Below are 17,016 nucleotides of genomic sequence, written 5' to 3'. Positions count from 1 at the left end.
CTTTGACTGGCCAGACAGTACTACAGTAGGGTCCCGAATTATGCGAGAATTTGGTCGATGAAAGGCCTCGTGTAATTGGAAATTCGTGTATTTCGAAACACATCATGGCGGCAAACAGCAACCTACCCGTCAATTTTTTTTCACTCCATTTCTAGCTTTCTAGCTATATATATACTGTATATACACTGTGTGTGTGTATGTATGTGTGTATGTATATATGTATGTATTATATATATATAAAACATATATATATATATATATATATATATATATATATATATATATATATATATATATATATACTGTAGCTTTTATCTTAACAATACTGTAAGAAATCCTTCTTATAGATTTTTTTATAAAATACTGTACAAAATTTCTTTTATGGATAAATAAAACAATAAAAAGTTGTTAAAGTTTTGATAATTTTCTATGACTGTAGTATTTACTACTGTACTATGCATAGCTTACTGTTTTCAGTATTTTCCGAATAATGTAGAATTATTTCCTATAGATACAAAAAACAAAACAGGGTTTTCAAGGTTTGATACAGTATCTAGCAATAGTTAAAAATTACAGTATAGTACTGTATATCCATGATGACACTCCCACACGTAAACACGGCCACTAGGCGCAAGCGTGCACTAGGCTGCTGTACGATAATCTACCTTAATTTTCTGCCAGAAAACATCTAAGCGTCCCTCCTGGACCAGGTTGCCGCTAACGTACCGTCACGCTTTTTTTGCCCTGAGCGGTCATTTCACTAATGATAATTTTGCAAAGTTAATATCATTTCTTTATGCTTATAATTCGTAATTATAGTTAAAAGTAGGGATATTAATTAAATGGTTGAGTAAAAAAACAATTAATACTACTATTATTTCATTTCAAATGGCTACATAATACTGAATATTCTAATGGGTTCTTTTTATCTTCAATCGTAAATCTTACGCCTGGATAAGCAACAAAAGGAAAGGGATAAGTCTCTCTCTCTCTCTCTCTCTCTCTCTCTCTCTCTCTCTCTCTCTCTCTCTCTCTCTCTCTCTCTCTCTCTCTCTCTCTCTCTCTCATATCGTTTCCTGTATAGTTTTCAAATATGTTCGTCATACATTTGTACATTATTTATCCACTTTATTCTCTCTCTCTCTCTATCTCTCTCTCTCTCTCTCTCTCTCTCTCTCTCTCTCTCTCTCTCTCTCTCTCGGCGTTTCCTTTCCCTTTATAGTTTTGTGAAATTTCGTTGTCCAGTCATTCGGTAATGAGAAGTCATTTTCGCTTTCGGCATCGAAAGAAAACTTTGTTTCTTCAATATACTCTATCACTGGAGGATTTAGAACTTGTGCTCTCATTATCAAATTCCTCAACAAGAATATCATTTATTTCATCTAAAGAAATAACCTTCCTCTTTAGACCGTTCATTACAAAAGGAACAACAAATAACCACTTATGCATGAACGCCCGAGCGCACTGATAGGAAACCAGTTTCTAACATCAAGCTACCTTCAGAAAAATAGTTGCCAGACATCATATAAGTTTCTATTCACAGTCCCCATATGCTGAGAGTGTTGCCAAGTGGTGATCCTATACTTACTATACGAGTAAACGTAATATCACGAGACTGACGGCTTGTAAAAGGCAATTAAAGTCATGAACGGAATATACAGTTGAAGGTGGTACCGAGTAGATCGTGGTGAACGGTTTATCACGTGGGTGACGCTTAACAGGTTAAAAAAACATTTTATATAGTTCGGTATTTTCTCTATCCATCCTCTCCCAGAAAACCTTCAAATGTGAATTATCGGAATGTGTGCAGATCTTGACAGTGCGATAACTAGTTAGCGACTGAGAATAAAAAAAAATAAAAAGCCCGATTGACGATGCTGATGAAGAGGATATCGAATACCGATTTTTCCCTAATTGATTTTTTCTACGTTCTGTCTAATCCAATGTACAGTACATTCTTATGTAAAGGGCAAACCCCAACATTTCTTGATGCTGCTACACTTTAATTATAGATATTTTACCACCTATTTATAATCTTTATTTATAATAACATCTTTAGTAAAAGCTCTTCAATATCACCTTCAGAAGTAAATGCGTTTATGATCGACGATGAAACGTAAAAAAAACGTTTTCCTTTTAAGGAGGCATTTTTTTAGGAAAAAAAAAAACTCGAAACAAAATTGCTCATATTTAATTTATTTTGATTTTCTAAGGATAAATAAAACAACATTAATTATAACATTATTATTACATAGTACCTGGTAAGATATCTTTTGCCGCAAAAGTTAACCTATAGACAGATGTTAAAATTGGTTAGCAAGTTCGTTATGATCGGCGATGGAACGTACTAAACAAAGTAATGGGTTTGGTTGTAGTGACATGTTTGGCAGTAGCATGATATAAAATAGTCTTTATTTAATTTAATTTTTGGTTTCAAAAGTACTATATAAAAGAATTTCAAACAATTTAGATGAAACGGAGCACAACGCACTACTACTGGATGATAGCGGTAGTCTTGCACACGAAAACAACAAAGGTGTTCCCATGACGATGCTGTTCTGTTGATTTTTTTTTTTTTGGAAACTTTTCAATATTTCAAATGGCACTGTTGATTTTGATGGTTTTTAATTTAAAGTTTAATGAATAAGGATTTTTCACCATAATCACAACGGAAGTATAAAAATTAATTAGTACAAATATGGAATATTACTGTATACATATAGGTGTTGGACAGTTAGGCTAGCCTAGCGACAAGTTCACACAACAGATGGGCAAACCTTAACATTTTTTCATCCAAAACTAGTCTTAAAATGTTTGAACAGAAATCTTTCTCTCACATTCTCCCCCTCCCCTTCTCAGACATCGGGAAACCATCCCCCCCCCCAATACAATTAAGAAAACAATAGATTTCCTACGCTTCGCGGTGCTTGACTCGCGGATTTAGAATGCTCCTCGCAGATACAGGAAATTTAATTTTTAAAAACTATCGATCGCGTAATTGAGGAATCGCGTAATTAGAACACGTGTAATTCGGGACCCTACTGTACATTGGATCCTTCTCTCTGGTTACGGTTCATTTTCCCTCTCTCCACACACACACTGAATAGTCTTGCCTATTATTTACATATTCTCCTCTGTCATACACCTGACAACACTGACATTACCAAACAATTCTTCTTCACCCAAGGGATTACTGCACTGTATTTGTTCAGTGGCTACTTTCCTCTTGGTATGGGTAGAAGAGACTCTTTAGCTTTGTAAACAGCTCTTGTAGGAGAAGGACACTCCAAAATCAAACCATTGTTCTCTAGTCTTGGGTAGTGCCATAGCCTATGTACCATGGTCTTTCACTGTCTTGGGTTAGAGCTCTCTTGGTTGAGGGTACACTCGGGCAGATTATTCTATCTTATTTCTCTTCCTCTTGTTTTGTTAAAGTTTTTATAGTTTATATAGGATATATTTATTTTAATGTTATTGTTCTTAAAATATTTAATTTTTCCTTGTTTCCTTCCCTCACTGAGCTATTTTTGGAGCCCCTGTGCTTATAGCATCCTGCTTTTCCAACTAGGGTTGTAGTTTAGCAATTGATAATAATAATAGAACATAGAACAGAAATGGTTAGTGGTACTGTACTGATAAAGTTTTCTGTTAATTTTTATTGTGTTAATGTATTCATTGTATAATACTAGGATGTTATTGCTATATTTACTACTGTATAGTACTGCATATGAAATACTGTACTTTACAGTATTGATATAGATATAGGCTACATGTACAGTGACTTTGAACAGCACGATTCAATCTTCCGAAAACAGCAGACACTTACGAGTGTTATCTTAGCTAATTGAGCTGTACTGTAGTGATAGCACTGTACATGTATTACAGCAATATGCACTACAGTATGAGTGAGTGTTGTTAGATAGAAACAACAGTGTTTTGTTGTTACTCTACATATTATATGTACTGTATATGTAAGTATTAGGGGTGACTCGTATTATTGTGAACTGTAGTATTACCGTGCATGTATTACTTGTACTGTACACTTTTTTTAAATGTTTCCATTCATTAATACAATACTTATGCTGTGTTAAAAACAAACTAAAAATAAAAGTAAGCAGTACAGTGGGTGACTTAGTGTGTTAGTTGACCTAGTACAGGCAATGGGCAGTGCATTGGTAGGTTAGGAGTTAACCCACCCTAGGGTGATAAGTATTCACAAATTTTCGCAGACTGTTTAAAGGTTAAAAGGTTTAAAGGCTGCTCATGAATGGCAGAGGCAAGGGACAGTGACATTGCCCTATCGAGCAGGACAATGCCCCAGAGATTAAACATATATACATGATCAGTGCCCAAGCCCCTCTCCACCCAAGCTAGGACCAAGGAGTGCCAGGAAATGGCTGCTGATGACTCAGCAGATAAACCTATAGGCTCCCCCAAACCCCCCATCCTTAGTTCACAAGGATGGTGACATTGCAGCGACTAAGGAAACTAAAGAGTTTGAGCAGGACTTGAACCCCAGTCTGGCGTTCACCAGTCAGGAACGTTACCACATTGGCCACCATACTCCTGCAGTGAGAGTCTTTCCATAAGACAATAATATCAGCAGGCTTATGGAAGTTGTGCAACCATTCCTATCCAAGTACCTGCTTGGCACTAGCAATATCTTCTCTGTTACCTCTCCTCTGAGAAGCTTGTTTCCCACAGAGCCTCTACCAGAGATGCCTCCAATGGTATCTGAAGGATCCCTGGTTAGCGGACAGGGATCCCCCATTCCATCCTCTTCCAGTGGGACTGGAGGTTCAGGATGGTCTGTGCCTGTGGTTCAACGAGGAAATCCTCACCTGGGAAGTTCCATTCGACTCTCCACTTCCACAGATGCAAATTATCTAGGATATGTTGAAGGTGGGGTGGAGAGCATACCTGGACAACCTGGTAGTCCGGGCGTGTGTGTGGACCGAAGAAGAATGGCATTTGCACATCAGTGTCCTCAAGCTGAAAGCAGCCTCCCTAGGGTTGCAAGCATTCCAAGAATGTTTGAGGAAGCACTAAGTAGTGTTGATGAGTAACACCACCACCATCGTGGTCTACTTCACCAAGAAAGAGAGCACGGTGATGCATCTTTTTTTCCAAGCTGAAGAAGTGAGTACACATCTGGGCAGTGTTTCACCCTGCAAGGTACATTCCGGAAAAGAGGACTGTATTAGCAGACGCACTCAGTCACCAGGAATAGGTTGTAGGGCAGAGTGGTCCCTAATTCTCATGTAGTGGAAAGGCTTCTAGCCCTGTGGAGCTCTTCGGGGATCCACCTGTTAGCCACCCGACTGAAAACGAAGCTCCCTGTGCTCTGTTCCCTGATCCTGACCAATGGACGGTGTTCAAATATTCCTTCCAACATCCGTGGTGGAACTGTACGCTGTTTGGCTGTTCAGCTTGATCCTGTCTGTAATCAACAGTATTGTTTATGTCATGACTCAGGATAACTCTTGTGGCTCTCAGAGGGCCTCAGGCTGAGTGGTATCCCAATCTGCTTGCTTCTCTGGTCAAGGTCTGAAGAGAACTATACCTTTGGTGGAGGGGGATCTCTAGTTTGATTGGGTAAATGCTTCCATGTAGGCCAAGGCTTATCAGCCTTTCATTCCAATGAAAGTCAGGTAGAAGTTTGCGGAGATCATCACTGCTTGTGCACAGATCAAGCGGTGATCTTTACCAGGGAAGAAAATGAACCATAATTTAGGTTCCAAGGGACTTCTACCCCACCAAGCAGTGGGTCTGCCTAATAAACTACAAGGTTTTATGTCACCTAGGAATAAAAAGTAATTTGTATTTTTTCTAGCTATACAAATCTGAATCCTTTAATCTAACTTCCCTCCTCAACCAGCCTTCTCATTCCTAGGATGAAAGGCCAAAAGTAGACCCTCTCTGGCTGGAAAGGGGGTGGGGCTACTTGCCTCAGACCCTCACCAGCTTGATAACTACATGTTATCCAACTTAAGCGACCAACTTCAGCTTGCTCTGAATCAATCTCTCTAATTAGGGGACTGAGGTTTGTATGGCTATTTGTGATATCATGGTAAAAAAATACAAACACAAGAGGATAAATTTCCAAAATATAATTTATTAAGATACAGAAATTGGTACACAGCCACACAGGTAAAGGCATAAAAACTTGCAGACCTAAACTTTAGATCCATTTAAGTACCCCCTGTATCACCAGATGTCCATAAAATAATTGTTTCTATGAACGTTGATATTGTTTGCTCTCAAAGCTGGGTGAATGTAGACATCTCCCCTAAAAGTCTAAGAATTTCACATTTTCCTTTATTCGCTGTAACAGTTTGGCCTCTCTAGTTTAGTACTAAGATACAAATGGTGTTTGAGTGTACCCTCAAGCAAGAGAACTTTAATCCAAGACAGTGGAAGACCATGGTACAAAGGCTATGGCAATACCAAGAGCTAGAGAACAATGGTTTGAATTTTGACTGAACTTTTAGAAGAGCTGTTTACCAAAGCTAAACAGTCTTCTACCCTTACCTAGAGGAAAGTAGCCACTGAACAATAACAGCAAGTAGTTAACCCCTTGAATGAAAATTAATTTTTCAGTTATCTTAGTGTTGTCCACGCCCATTCTCTCTTGCAGTTGCGCGCCGCCATCCTGACACGCGCCCACGCGCACAGGCTCCAACTGCGCGCCCGCGCGCCAGGGGTATCTCCTGCGCGTGCGCGCCCTACGACATCTACTGGGGCGCGCGAACTCTCGCCCGCACGCCCATGTGTCCAACACCTGATCCGGCGCGCCCACGTGCACGCAAACACTCGCCCGCATGTGCCCACAGTCTCCCGCGCCCGCTCCTACGTGCCATCACTCTCCTGCTCGCCCATTCGCAATCGCCCGCGCGCGACCCCGGGTATTCTCCATCGCGCGAGCACCATTACGCGCCCCTGCGCGAGCGTCAATACCCTCTCGCTCGCGAGGCTGCTGGACAACGCACGGCAAGGTCGCCATTGCCGCATTCCCCTCCCCGCAAGCGCATAACAACCACATGCCACAGCATCCTCGCTGAGAGAGGATTTTCGCTACAAGTTGCGGTCAGGATGTCTGGACATCTGCGAAATTTATCCGCAACTGTCTACCAGGCAAAATGGAAAGTCGTCTGTGGTTGGTGTCGTGGAAGGGGTATCTCTCCACTCGATGCCACTATTCCAACAATAGCGGAGATCCTCGTGTATTTGCGGGAAGAAATGCGCCTTTCAGTCTCGGCAGTGATAGGCTATCGCTCAGCCTTAAGTCTAGCCTTCAGGCTGAAAGGAGTGGACATTTCTTCTTCGCTGGAACTTTCCCTACTCATACGAAGTTATGAACTTACCTGCCCTCAGTCGGAAGTGAGACCTCCATGGAACGTGGTTCGAGTTCTCAGGTCTGTTAAGAGACCTCCCTATGAACCATTACGCCAGGCTTCAGATTGCCACCTAACTTGGAAGACGGTGTTTCCACTAGCTTTGGCTTCGGCCAAGTGTGTTAGCGAACTTCATGGTCTCTCGTATGACATCGCCCATTCAAGGGGATGGGGGGAGGTAACGTTCAGATTCGTCCCTGAGTTTATTGCTAAGACTCAGAATCCGGGGGTAGCGGATCCTCGGTTCGACTCCTTTCGGATTTCTAGTCTCCGTTCTGTAACAGATGACCCAGACCATCTCCTACTATGCCCAGTAAGAAGTTTGAGGCTATATCTTAAAAGAACAGCTGCAATTCATCCTCATGTGCCAGCTTTATTCGTTAGCACAGGGAGGACTAAGAGGAGGGTCACTAAGAACACCATCTCTGCATGGATTCGTATGGTGATTCATCTGGCCCTGAATCCAGATCTTCCTCCGTCACGTCGCCCTAGAGCACATGATGTCGGGCGTAGCTACGTCCCTGGCTTTCAAAAAGAATTTTTCAGTGACGCAGGTCCTTCAAGCTGGGGTGTGGAAGCGTCAGACAACCTTCACAGCCCACTACCTGCAAGATGTGACCCACAGGAGGCTCGATACGTTCTCTATCGGCCCTGTGGTGGCTGCACAACAGCTGGTTTAAAACCTCAAGCTCCTTATTGGACAAGTAGCAGAAGGTTGAGGGCATTGTTACCCGGTTTTAGTCTGCCTGAATGAAAAGGTTTGACTGGCCCTTATTCTTTTCTTCATCATCCCCTCTCTTGGGGAAAGCAGCATTGTGGGTTCTCAGCATCGTGGGTTCTCTGCAGGTAAACCATGTTTCCTTGTGTTCTTAGTATTAAGTTAATACTGTCACGTTCCCATACCCTGACGAGGTGGTATTGGGAAAGTCCTAGTCTACGAGTTTCCATCTAAAGAACTTCAGATCAACTTCCTAGGACGAGTCACACTTCGTTATGCCTTCACACACAGCTTGCGTAGGCCACAGTCCTTGTGTAGCAAGTTTCTAGCGAGGTGGAGGGACTCCTTGTTCCTTGGGTGCTGACACACTCAAATAACGAGTCCCCGGGCAAAGCCAAAAAGCCAGTACTGGCTGGGACGTCCACCCTTCCTAATGGGTGAGTCACCCCTATTAAATAGCGTGGTTTGTATGTCAGTTACGAAACAAATGACAAATTCGTAGATAATTTGTATTTTTCCTAACTATACAAACCTTAGCTATTTAATCAAACTTGCCCGCCAGCCCCATCCCCCTTGAAGTCCTACCTCCAAGCAAAGTGAACTCAAGCACAGGTGTGTGTGTGTGTGTGTGGGGGTGGGGGGGGTTTAGCAAGTTACCCTCCCCTACCCCCGCTAACTAGCGGTGTGGGTATGGGTAGTAAACCCTCGTTAAATTTTAATGGCTCGTCATTTCAGCTACGCCGAAAGTAATACCCCTATTAAATAGCTAAGGTTTGTATAGTTAGGAAAAATACAAATTATCTACGAATTTGTCATTTTCATACCAAAAGCAATATTCAGATAATCTTGTGTAAAATGTAAATGAAAACCTTATATTTCAGTACGTTTCTTTGTGGTTTTGATTCTGTGTCCTATATTTAAACTTGAATTTGTATTTGTATTCACTGTTGATTCTTTATAGCAGTGATTCTATTAATTTTGCAGCCTGTTCTTCCCCCTGAGCAAGAAAACATTGACTACGATTCAAGTGCAAGCGATGAGGAGCAAGAAGATATTGACTACGAGGAGGATGAAGATGTTTTCAAAGAGCCCAAGGTATTCAAGATTTGTAAATGTGAAAATATCAACTAAAACTGATTTTGAATTGGCTTAGGTTATTTACATGCATAATGAGTAGCTTTAGAGTCACCTATGATATTCAGTTTTTTACCCTAGAGAAAAGTGTGAATAACTGGAACTAGATTTTTTTAACACATTATGGAGAAACTGTTCCTTGGTGGAAGCAATTGCTAGTCTCACTAACTAATACAGTACAGTAGTAGCAAATAGAACTAAAACAAAGTTATTCTCTCTTTATCTAGGAAGGTTCTTTAACAACTTGAAGAAGCAAGAAAAAGTATTGTTTGAAATTTGTATTTTGGGGGTTTATAGATTAGGGGTACTATATATATAGGTCATTCTAAGGTCATGAGGTATTTTATTTCCTTAAAAGTCATTTATTTGCAAAGAACTGTTAGAGCTTGACTTAAGTGTTTTGTAAGAAAATTTGTTTTCTATTGCTTTTTTGACTGCCCTTCAAGCATTTCTTTCTTTAGCTTTATATTTCCTTAGCCCTTGAAATATCTTGACTGATTATCCAAAATTGAACTTTTGGTTAAGAAAATTTAGATTTGTATTACAAACTTAGTTTTCATTTGGGAAGACACTTAAATTTTCAGAATAGTGTAGTTTTTATCGGCCATCATTATCACAATTAAAGACTGATGCTTAAACTGTACTTACAAACATAGAGAAATTTGGGGTCAGACAAAAAATATAAGTCCAATACTTCGTGAATCAGTGATTCCATCAGACTTATTGCTACCCACCTGTCTTATCCAAATGGAATTACTGATCATATCTAATGTTTTTAGATTAATACAACCAATCTCTGAAGTTTTTGTATCAAGATAAACATTTAGATCAAATTGCTGTTTAAAGCTTACCTCAGGGAATCAATTATTTTAGCAGTGAAGGCTCCTTTTAGTATCTTCATCTAAGTAGGTCATTAATGTTGTTTTTTCCATCTAGAGAAGACCATTACGTTTCTCTTAATCTATTCCGCTTTATTTTGGTTAGATAGCAAAAATATAGAATTTTAAACTGTAATTAAATAATTTTTGCAAGGTTATATTTCTTTGAATGGCTATTCAGTATTGCTATCTTGTTTTACAAGAATTATTTTTCATTATTCAGAATTTTTATAAAATCCTTGTGTTGAGGTGATGACTTTATGGCATTAAAGACCGAGTCCACGTTTATTGTATCATAACATAATGCTTAGTGTTTGTAGTCTTCAGGTTATATTTTTTTTTTTTTGTATGATAGATGTTTCAAAAGTAATTATTTTTTTATCACCGCAAGGCACCGGATTGTTTTCTTCAGTATTAGAAGTTAATCTATAGACAGTATTGCTTTATGTTTATTAAGAAAAAAATAGTTTACAGCAGTTCTTAAATCGATATCCATACCTACATTTTTATAGCAATAATGTAATAATATCGATGTACTGTACTGTTTGTTATGAGTCATCTTTCTCACTTTTATCATTTTATCTTTTAAAGGTAATCGCTGATAATACAGAACATAGTGACCCTGACTCGTACTCATGGTGCTTGCTACGACTGGCCACAGTGCGTGCAGCAAGAAATGTGGTCGGCCGGTTTTTGGAAACGGCCGGAGTCGAGTTTCAGGGTAAGGGCAAAGGTATATCCATACACACGTTTTGTGTGTGCAATTCATGTTCATAACTAGTAGCAGGGCTTCACGTTTGGTAAGACCAATATATATTTTGTGTTGCTTTGTGTGTTAAAAAAAAAAAACTGGCTCTTTTTAATTGTATTCCTCTCAATTTTTTCAGCTTTACCTTTCTTAAAAAAAATATAGTCTTCTTCATTTTTTTCTTAAATCTCTGTCATTTGTTTGCACAAATTTTGTCACGTCCAGCTTCTTTGGTGTGGTCTTTTTGTGTAGGCATTTGGTAGATTCCAGAAATGTGATCATACTTCAATCACTAGTCATATTGACATTTTTCAAAGGTTTTACCATGGTGGAAGCATGTAGAACTTTAATGATACAGCTTTAAGCATGGGAAAAGCATGATAGACAGCTGGAAGTGTTCTGTTTATTGCTTTGAGAACTTTAACTTAACCCACTAATAGCTTTTTTATTATGCAATTTGGTATGTGCACAGTATGTCTAGATATTCTTTGGTTATGTTTACATTGTAATTATCATGGTATATATAATATCTCATACTGTATTTACTTGAAGTAATTTTAGATACGTTATATATGACTGATTATTTATGTCACTTTGAGAACTGAAAGTTGTGCTTTAAAGAAAATTATTCAAAATGGTGGTAAATGTTTACTAGTGGGATGTTTGATGTAGGGAATAGAATGGGTTTACTCAGGGTGAGGATATACTGATAACTGGCATTTGGGACTTCCAAAGGGCCAGTAAGTATGGCAAGGTCATCCCTATCTTTATATTTATATTTGTTTCAGAAGAAGGATATTCTTCAGCTTTTGGGGGAAAGGTTTGACTTTTGCATACTTCCTCCCACCCCTTTTTTCAGTGATCTACCCTTTTATCCTAAGGTTGTATACAGTTTCTTTTACCGTTACATATTTTCTATGATTTAACCTGTGTTTCTCTGCAACACAGGTTGGAATTATTTTTATTACCCCTAGTTTTTCACCCTACCTTTTGAGTTTTAATCAACTTGGGTTTTATAAGAATTCCTTTTTAGAAGAGTAGGGGGGCTGTGTTTCCTAATCTCTTGAGTCTTTTGTCCCTAAGACTAACCTGTTCTACCTTTTCTCAGGAAGGGTTTTATGATATTCTATGACTTCAACTCAATTTTTCCATTTGAAATATATGCACCTCAAGAAATTTCCTCTTTTCAGACATATACTGTTATGGGTTAAGAATATGACCAGTTCCTTTTAGACTTCCCTTTTATGGAAAAAGTCATATGATCCTTTGATCTACTAGCTGTTATTAATTACAAGTTTATTTTGGATAACCTTTGTTAAAACATTTACTTCTCAGGAATAATTCATAATTTATGTCCCGTGTTCCTGAGTAACAATAAATTTTTACTACTCTCGTATTCAAAAGCTCTGTCTCAATTATTATTGCAGTTGAGGTACTTTGGAAGAATGTTGACAGTGGGATAGACAATTTGGTAGTTCTGAAAGTTATATCATTAACAATTTCAAAGCAAATTTTGTAGCTAGCTTGCTTCAGTAACTGAGAGTTGTCATGCCAACGTCTCTTTTTCTAATAAATTAAAAAATTAGGCCCTAAGCAGATGAGAGTACAAGCTAAGGTCTCTTTCTAATATCTCAGAACTTCAGCCTTAAGCGTATGTGAGTACTTTATCCTTCCATATCAACTAGTGCCAGGGAGGATTGTTCTCATTTGATGACCTTGTTTTATTGCATGGACCTATTTTTCCTTGCGTGACACAAATTACTTTGGTCTGGTGTTGGGCATGGAAGGCTTCTCTACCCATAATTCCATTATTCTTTGGTTTGCTCAAGTACAAAAGAATTTCTGTGCATTTTAGACTGAAATTCTTGTTCTACTGACTGGCTTTTAGACCTTTATTTCCCATTTGTCTTTTCCATATAGCTATTAAGTTGGAATTAAATATGGGTAATTTCAAGTTTTTATTAAAGGTTCGTTTTGATAAGTTTTGACAATAAATTCTCTCTGACTTCACATTTTAACAAAGGAATTTTATGACAGACATTTTAAGACATGGAGGGTCTCATTTGTAGTATATTACCTAAATTTCCTTTACCTGTTGCAGTTGAAGGCAATAATGCTTTGAAACATTTCTTCTGGTTCATTCAGCAAAACTTTGAAACCTGGGGTTTCCTCAATTGTTGAATAGATGACCTTCCTTCTTCAGTCACTGTAGACCTACTCAACTTTTGCAACAATTTTTACCATAATATTTCAGTTTCTAGCATTCTCAAATGCTGGAAAGGTGAAGACAAAGAGTAGAGTACTAGGCCTAACTATGTTTTAACATGCTTGTTGAGAATTGCTCTTTCTTGACACCCTCGACAGGTGAATGAGTCTTTATCGCCACTTTTTTTTTGTATCGGAACATTTTGATTAGAGAGTAATTTTAGCTGTTGTATTGAACCTAACCTTAGTGAAGGTTCTTGAGGTTACATATTAGGGATATTCTTCTGTTTGATTTTCTTTTATATAAAACCAGAAATGCTCTTCATTGTTGGTCCCTATGCTATATAGCAGCAACTGAGAGGGTTTAAAATTATTACTATTATTGATAGGTTTAGTAATAATTTATAAGAAGTAAGCTTGTTTTGGGATAAGGTGCTTTAGACAGCTCATATAAGGTGGCATACTATGATTCTTTTTTCAGTATTAAGAAGAGCAAGACATGTTAGATAAATTCTTGACCCTGGATCAGTTAGTGACAATAGTGTTTTATTTTGCCTGATGTCATGGAAAAGTCAACCAGGGTAATTTTGGAATTTTTTTTTATAGGATCGAGCTACTGTTTAATTTGGTTAGAAGATATAAGTCCATTGTTGGACGCTTACTGGGACTTGGTATATGATTTTCTTGCCTTAAATCAAGATCTTGTTTATATTAGCCATGTTCTTTACCTACATACCCCCTTTTCTCAACATCCAATTTTTAGAAGAGAAGTGTGCATATGATAAGCTCGTGTTTTGGCTTTTTTCAGAGGCATGTACAACTTACTTATTAGTGGTAATTTCTACCACTAACTAACCCCCACCTCCTATTAATGTAGGAATCTACTATAAATTTTAGATATCATTAAAGTAAATCTAATTTTCAGAAGAAATTATTCAATTTGATACCAGAAAACCTGGGAGTAAGATCCTCCCTAGTTTTGGTGGTATTTTTTTCTTATTAATTGGTAATTTTACTGATTGTAAATGATCGGCTTGTTTACATGCGAGACGTCTGAGGATGATAAAGCCGCAGGCTAACATTTCCACTCCTTTCTGTGGTGTAACATTCCGCTAAAGTGATTTTGTTTAAAATTTCTCTTTTTCATTTGAGTGGTCTTGACAAACCATTCATAGCTTATATCATCCTTCTTTTCCAACTATGGTTGTAGCTTGGCTAGTAATGATACTAAAAAGAACCTTACTTTAGATCAAAACCTGAATGTTCACCTTTATAGATTTAATTCAATGTTATTTTGATAATTTTATTTTGACAGTGCTTCATCCCGTTGTCCCATATACAACGATTGCAATCATGTACTCGTCCTTCTTTTGAGTACTTATCCATCATTAGACATAACTAGCATATCCTAGTCTCTAGCTTAGTTACACTCACTGTAGTGCATGTAAACGTAAACCTTAGACAAGAATATGCCTTGTATGGTGGTGTTCAGCAAATTTATGAACACTGTAGAATGATGTAAGAATTTAGGTTGAGAGATAATGTTAAAAAGAACTAAATCATAGAAAATGGGAAGCTCTTTATTTTGCATAATAATGTTTGTTCTTCCACGAACAATGAACCATCATCCTTTAGGCAGGGAATATGTTTTCATCGTGAGCTGGACAGCCATTGAATCGTTTTAATGAGTATTTAAGCAACAGATGGGAGCAAGGACAAAGAGCCACACCCACCTTAATTGTCTAAGTCATTACACTGTGTTTACAGTCATTTCAAGTACTACTGTACTATACGACTGTGCTGATGTTCCCTTAACCAAAATTTTAATTTTCTTTTCTTTTAGGAAGTGAATGCTGGCTGTTGCTTGTTATGATGGGAAGCAAGCCACTCATTCAAGGGAGAATGGACTTTACATCCCATTTTTGTTAAACTGGCTGTAGATCCACATGTGCTCCTTCCTCTTGCTAGGGGCATGAGTGTAAGCAATCATCCCCTTGTGCTGAGTGTAGGTCGTGGCCTCCTTTGCTGTGTCAGGCATATAATTTGAGGGATAGGAAGAGACCTTTGATTCTTCATCCTGCTTATTGGGTGCATCTGCTATCAACTTTCCTGTGCTTACACCCATGGCTTAATCCCAGAGGGTTATGTGTCAATAGCAAAGAGCCCTTAGACCTACATAAGCAGGCTTTCAGGTTCTGGTGAAATGTAGGGATTTTCCAGTGTTTGCTCCACTCTATCAGAGGTTGTTGAGAGCTCTTTGTTTGTAATACTGCTAACAAATAATGTGACCTAAGGAAGGTTTAGGCCTCATTAGGTCTATCAGGTAGTCTGCCCAGTGCCAGTGCCTCCTTTGGTGACACCAGTGGTGAAGGGATTTGTCCCTGTCTCTCCAGTGTCAGTGTCAGTGTCTCTTTGATGTCTGCAGTGGTTCCTCCTTCCTAGGTATAGGGCAGCCCTGGGGCCAAAATGACATGTTTCTCCAGTGCCAACTGACAGGTGTTCCCTGTCCATCTCCCTTGACCCCGGTCACCCCTCCCCGCATTACCCTTTGCTTCACTCCCTGTGGCAGTGTTCCCCAGTGCTGTGGTTCCTATTGAAGCAACCTCTTTGGGTTTTTTCCTTTCTCTTTTGGAGGAAAGTCATTGTATGAGTTTCTCAGACTTCAACACTTCTGCTTTTAGCCTGAGAGGAGGAGGGCTGGAAAGAGGAGGATATGTCTGCATTTTTCTTCTTCCGATTCATGTTCATCGCTGCCCTCTTCAACTTCTGACTGTTCACACTTTCCATAAAAAGGGTTGTCAGCCAGATACATTAAAGGCAAAAGGAACAGACTAGCAGATTCACTTAGATGGCAAGAGAGGGTTGTAGGGTCAAAGTGATTTCAACATCCTGGCATAACAGAAGTTTCTGGTCTTTGGGGTTCTCTGGGGATTGACTTATTTGTCATATGGCTGAACAGGAAGCTCCCCACATTTTCTCTTACAGTTCAGTCCTATGGTCTATGTTTAAAGTTGCCTTCCAACACCCATGAGATCATAAGGATGGTTACGCCTGTCCTTCGTTCAACCCTGTTCCATCCACTAATCTACAGTGTAAGAATACGACGGGACTCAGGTTGATCCTAGTGGCTCCCATATGGCCTCATGCCAAATTATTTCCCATTCTGCCTTTTCAAGATCCAGAGGGAATTCCCTAGGCCTTCAATCTCCCAAAGGAAGTGTGCCATCTTCTACAATTTGATATCATAGAAGGGATTCTTTTCAGGTTGAATCATCTGTAGACCAGATTGCACAGTTCCTCTTCTTCCTGGTAGGGAGAAGCTCCTCTCAGTCAATGTCTTTCTAATCTTGGTACCTCATCCAACCCTTTGAGAAGGCCTCGGTCAAGGTTCTGACTCTCAAGACTGTCTCTACTGCCTTGATCTCAGCAAAAAGTTTAGGTGAATGACATGGCCTTTCTGCATTAGTCTCTCACTTTAAGAGGTGGAAAGAGCTCCTTAGTCTAGTGCCAGGGCACATGGCCAAACTCGGACTCTGGTGGGGCACGACCCTAGGTTCAAGCCCTTCGCTGCGGGAAACATCGAGTGGGAGAGAGAGGAGAGGCTTTTGTGTCTGCGGTGCTATGTAAAGAAGACCCGGCATCTCAGACCTGAGCATAGTTGACTCTACCTTAGCGCAGTCATAATCAAGAAAGAGGTGTCTAGATCTCTTTTAAACTTAGGGAGTCGATCCATAATGCATACACCTCGACTGCTGATAGATTCTAGGTACTAGCTAGGACCGGAACTTGCTAAGTCAGGAGCTAGGCCCCACCCTTGGCTTCAAGAGGAATCTTGCAGTTGGCCAGGTGTTGAATGTTTGGGTGTGTATGCACCAGACCACATTAATGGCCTTCATTTTATAGGAGTACTCACATGTTCCTTGACACCTTGGCGCTTGG

The 17,016-nt window shown here is 39.3% G+C and overlaps 1 protein-coding gene across 5 annotated transcripts in view; it reads left to right on the top strand.

Moving 5' to 3' along the window:
• LOC137649990 (dmX-like protein 2) overlaps positions 1-17,016 on the top strand; it is a 232,196-nt gene that overhangs the window by 153,913 nt on the left and 61,267 nt on the right. For 4 of the 5 annotated variants that reach the window (XM_068382995.1, XM_068382994.1, XM_068382996.1 and 1 more), the window contains 2 exons: positions 9,097-9,207; positions 10,716-10,857. In XM_068382995.1, the coding sequence (XP_068239096.1) occupies positions 9,097-9,207; positions 10,716-10,857 (253 nt within the window). The remainder of the gene's footprint in view (positions 1-9,096; positions 9,208-10,715; positions 10,858-17,016) is intronic. The other variant, XM_068382993.1, reaches the window with a different exon arrangement.

This window comes from Palaemon carinicauda, chromosome 11, assembly GCF_036898095.1.
Source record: "Palaemon carinicauda isolate YSFRI2023 chromosome 11, ASM3689809v2, whole genome shotgun sequence".
Lineage (NCBI taxonomy): Eukaryota > Metazoa > Arthropoda > Malacostraca > Decapoda > Palaemonidae > Palaemon > Palaemon carinicauda.
Note: the sequence above shows the minus strand (reverse complement) of the source record. Positions and strands in the feature narration are given on the sequence as shown.